Source organism: Penaeus monodon, chromosome 2 (assembly GCF_015228065.2).
Source record: "Penaeus monodon isolate SGIC_2016 chromosome 2, NSTDA_Pmon_1, whole genome shotgun sequence".
Taxonomy (NCBI): domain Eukaryota; kingdom Metazoa; phylum Arthropoda; class Malacostraca; order Decapoda; family Penaeidae; genus Penaeus; species Penaeus monodon.
The window spans coordinates 14,166,565-14,171,564 of record NC_051387.1 but is presented as its reverse complement, the minus strand read 5'-3'; the positions used below and the strand labels follow the sequence as shown (position 1 = coordinate 14,171,564).

The following is a 5,000-nucleotide window of genomic DNA, read 5'->3' as shown; positions in this document are numbered from 1 at the left end:
ATAGGATATTAATTTTTCTATCATTTTATCTTCCCCTTTTCCCCGCGTAACAGTAGCCATGTACTACAACCAAGAACGAATGATATTTAGCACTGCAACATTAACTATTCAAGGCCACGGTGCAGACAAGAGGCTTAACTATTGGCCGACAGACAAGTGCGCTCTGTCTGCCTCTCTGTTTGCAAGTGCTTGACTGATTTCAAAGCAATCGGCAGTTGTTATCAGCACTTAGCGAGTGAGTGATGGATACTTGGTCACAGCCGTCGCGTTTGTGTGTATATATAATACTTGTTAATGTATCAAGACATCCGGGATATTTAAATAAGGGATACTTCAGTTAATGTGGAATATATTCTGCCTATCGTTCGTAAACATGTGTGTATATTTTTTTTCTCTGAGCGTCTGTGATAACCCCAAGTTCATTGTGTGACCTTAACCAAACCCACTTTATTGACCTTATTTAAACAGACCAACAATCCCAGTTATGTCCTTTTTTTAATTCACCACCTGAGTCAATAGACTTAAGAGGATCGCATATTTTTTTTCTCTCTCTCTTCAATCCTTTATCTCTCTCTCTCTCTAACTCACTCTCTCTCTCTCTCTCTCTCTCTCTCTCTCTCTCTCTCTCTCTCTCTCTCTCTCTCTCTCTCTCTCTCTCTCTCTCTCCCTCTCCCTCTCCCTCTCCCTCTCCCTCTCTCTGTCCCTCTCCCTCTCCCTCTCCCTCACTCACTCACTCACTCTTTCTCTCTATCTCTCTCTATCTCTCTCTCTCTCTCTCTCTCTCTCCGCGCTGTCTAATCCCTCCAGTCCTATTACAAACGAGTCTTAAGGCCAAGAGGTATTAATAGCCAGGTCCTCTTACTAGCTCCGGATTCATGAGCCTCGGGAACTCATGACACAATGGCGTTGATATGCGAACACTGTATTCATTAACAGTTTATGTGCCTCGGACGCGGCGCCCCTGCTTCGGGTAATGAATGTGCGACTTGTTGTATATTCCAATTTGAGATGGAGGTGTTTATTTGGTCGGATGCGGCGGTAAACACGCGGGCGGCGCTGGGGAGGGAGGAGAGAATTAAGTGTTGCGGACGCGGAGGCGAGTTACGGCTTATTCATACTTGTGCGGGAAAGGGAATGGGCTTTCTCTCGCTTCCTTACTACTGGTCGAAGTAGCTGTTTATGTAATCGTGATTTCACAGGCACAAGTGCCTTTGCGCCCACACACGCGCGCTCGCGCGCGGGCGGACGCACAGCCCTCCCTCCCTCCCTCCCTCCCTCCCTCCCTCCCTCCCTCCCTCCCCTCCGCCCCCCTCCCCCCAACGCCCTTTCCCCTCCCCTCCCGCCCCCACCCTCCTCCTTCCACCGTATTTGGCCAGCTCTAACTCCCTCTCGTAATGTCGTTCCCGTTTTATCGCCCGACGAAATCCTTTTAAGTGCGGGTCAGCCCGCGGAGGCAATGGCGACGAGCGGCCTTTAGTGTGCCATCAAGAATTCATCAAGAGGGGCTTCAGCAGCGGCCCATATTCATCACTTAGCATCGCCATGCCTAGCGGCGCTGCGGGTAATGCGAACTCAGGCGCGGTTATGGCCCACTTGCCTCGGAGGAGGGAGGAGGGGGCGGGGGGATGGGGGGCGGCAGGCGGAGGGCGTGGATGTTGCGGTAAGGGCGGGGGTGTAGGGGTTTGGGGGGAAGGGTAAAGGGGAGAGAGGAGGGAAGGGAGAGGGGAAGCCGGTTGCATTTTGACACGGCGATTGTGGTTATCTTTCGTGTATTTTTTTTTTCTCTCTCTCTCTTCCTCCCTCCTTCCTTCCTTCCTTCCTTCCCTCCTTTCCCTCCCTTCCTCCTTCCTCTCTCCCCCTCCTTCCCTCGCTCCTTCCTTCCCTCCCTTCCCTCCTTCCCCCCTCCCTCCCTTCCTCATTCCCTCCTTCTCTCTCTCTCCCCCTCCCTCCCTCCCTCCCTCCCTCCCTCTCTCCCTCCCTCCCTCTCCAATCCCCCCTCCCTCCCTCTTCCTCCTTCTACTTACTTAAACATATATACTTCCATCCCACTTTTTTTTTTCTCTCCCTCTCATTAACACAAGTTCCCTCCATCACTGTCACATTCCCAGCGTCACCATCCGGGGCGAAGGGAAAGTGATACGCGCAGATTCCGTTGCAATGTTGCAAGATGTGTTTGAGGGAGCCAGGAATGCGGGGCATCGGAAGAGTCAAGGCCCTGGGATTAGCAACAGGAATGCGCAGTGACCGAGGGCAGGGAGAGGGAGGGAAGCGAGGATTTTAAGGAAGAGGGAGAGGGAGGGAAGCGAGGATTTTAAGGAAGAGGGAGAGGGAGGGAAGCGAGGATTTTAAGGAAGAGGGAGAGGGAGGGAAGCGAGGATTTTCAGGAAGAGGGAGAGGGAGGGAAGCGAGGATTTTAAGGAAGAGGGGGAGGGAGGGAAGCGAGGATTTTCAGGAAGAGGGAGAGGGAGGGAAGCGAGGATTTTAAGGAAGAGGGAGAGGGAGGGAAGCGAGGATTTTAAGGAAGAGGGAGAGGGAGGGAAGCGAGGATTTTAAGGAAGAGGGAGAGGGAGGAAAGCGAGGATTTTCAGGAAGAGGGAGAGGGAGGGAAGCGAGGATTTTAAGGAAGAGGGAGAGGGAGGAAAGCGAGGATTTTAAGGAAGAGGGAGAGGGAGGGAAGCGAGGATTTTAAGGAAGAGAGGGAGGGAGGGAAGCGAGGATTTTAAGGAAGAGGGAGAGGGAGGGAAGCGAGGATTTTAAGGAAGAGGGAGAGGGAGGGAAGCGAGGATTTTAAGGAAGAGGGAGAGGGAGGGAAGCGAGGATTTTAAGGAAGAGAGGGAGGGAGGGAAGGAGGAGGGGAAGGAGGAAGAGGGAGGGAAGGAGGAAGAGGGAGGAAAGGAGGGGGAAGGGAAGAAAGAGACAGACAGATAGATAGATAGATAGATAGACAGAAGACAGAAAGAGAGACTGAAAAACAGACAGATAGATAGATAGATAGACAGAAAGAGAGACAGACAACAGACAGAAATAGAGAACAGACAAACAGACAAAACAGACAGACCCATAGAAGGAGAAAGTTCTCAGACACACCCTCTCGGGGATTAAGAACGCCGAGGGGGTCAGAGTGCCAGTGCCAATGAGGGGGGGGGGGGTATCGAGAGGGTAGGAGGTCACGCTCTTTAGGAAAGGGGGGGGGGGGTTGTGGTTGAGAAAGAGGGAGGGTTAATGCATGATTTATTAGGGTCATGTGCGTCTCAGTGTCAGAGAAAAAGGGGAAGAGGGAAAAAAGATAGGAAAAAGAGAGAGAGAGGGAGAGAAAAGGGAGGGGGAAGAGAGGAGATAGATAGGAGAGGAGAGAGAAGGAGAGAGAGAGGAGGAAGGAGGGGAGAGAGAGAGGAGAGAGAGAGAGAGAGCGAGAGAGAGAGAGCGAGGAGAGAGAGAGAGGAGAGAGAGATAGAGAGAGAGAGAGAGAGAGAGAGAGAGAGAGAGAGAGAGAAAGAAAGCGAGGAAAAGAAACAGAAAATAGACACAAGTAGATGGATATATAGATAGATACGTGTATTAATGCAGAGATCTTATCACTATCTATTTATGAATAAAAACAAACATTAACAATCTTTACCCATACTCACATTGCTATCCTTAACCATCATCACCATCTACTTCTTTCTTCTTTCTTCTTCTTCTTCTTCTTCTTCTCCTTCTCCTTCTTCTTCTTGTTATTGTTGTTGTTGTTGTTGTTGTTCTTCTTCTTTTTAAGGACACCATACCCATAAGCTAAAAAAAAAAAAAAAAAAAAATCTCGCCATTCTAACGTCTCCCCTTTTCTCTCCCTCCTACAGCGCCTGCGGCCGACATGTCGATGACGTATTCCAAACCGAACGAGGAGAGTGTGATCATCTCGTGCCGCGCCGGAGGGATCTTCCCCGCGCCAGACATCACCATCTCCAGGAGCTCTGCAACGTCCAGGTAAGTGGTGGAGAGAGGGAGATAGGGGTGTGCTGTGGTGGAGGAGGAGGAAGAACAGGTGGTTGTGGTGGAGAGAGGGAGATAGGGGTGTGCTGTGGTGGAGGAAGAGGTGGTTGTGGTGGAAGAGGAGGGGGTGGTGGTGGTGGGGAGAGGGAGAAGGAGGTGGTTGTAGAGGGGGAAAAGGGGGAGGAGGAGGAGCAGGAGGAGGAGGTTATGGCTGTGATGGAGGATGTATGGGATAGAGAGAGGAGAAGGAGGTGGTTGTGATGGAGGGAGGAGGAGGAGGAGGAGGAAGAAGAGGAAGAGGAAGAGGGGAGGAGTTGGTTAGAGGAGGTAGAGGAGGAGGAGGAGGAAAGAGGGAGGGAAAGAGGGGTGGAAAGGGAGAAGGAGGAGGAAGTATTGCAGTTGGGGAGAGGGAAAAGGAGGATGTAGTGATGGTGATAAAGAGGGAGGGAGAGAGAGAGAAGAGAGGGAAGAGGAGGAGCAGGGGGGGGGGGAGGAGAAGGAGAAGGAAGAAGGGGAGAGGAAGGAGAACGAGGAGGCGAGGAGGTAGAGAAGGAAAAAAAACAAGAAAAATGAAAAGTGAGAAGAAAGAACACATACGAAGAAAGATGAGAAGGGAGAGAGCAGGGAATAGGATATGAATCACACACACACATGTGCGTGTGTGTGTGTGTGTGTGTGTGTGTGTGTGTGTGTGTGTGTGTGTGTGTGTGTGTGTGTGTGTGTGTTGTGTGTGTGTGTGTGTGTGTGTGTTGTTGTGTGTGTGTGTGTGTGTGTGTGTGTGTGTGTGTGTGTGTGTGTGTGTGTGTGTGCATGTGTGTCCGGGTATAACATTTAATATGTAAAGATCCATCCAGATACACTACACGCCACGTAAAAATACACCTAAACGCCACATATATCATGTAAAGATACACCCCGGCAGAACATTTAACATGCACATATAAAGTATTTAAAGCACGGATATCCTATACAAATGCCTCATGCATATACAGCGCAGCGAATAGAATCATATCCAAACAAAGCGTTTA

The 5,000-nt window shown here is 50.5% G+C and overlaps 1 protein-coding gene across 1 annotated transcript in view; it reads left to right on the top strand.

Moving 5' to 3' along the window:
* Positions 1 to 5,000, top strand: part of LOC119581156 — an 84,348-nt gene that overhangs the window by 50,894 nt on the left and 28,454 nt on the right. Inside the window, exon 3 of the mRNA XM_037929526.1 lies at positions 3,840 to 3,966. Coding sequence (XP_037785454.1) covers positions 3,840 to 3,966 — 127 coding nt within the window. The remainder of the gene's footprint in view (positions 1 to 3,839; positions 3,967 to 5,000) is intronic.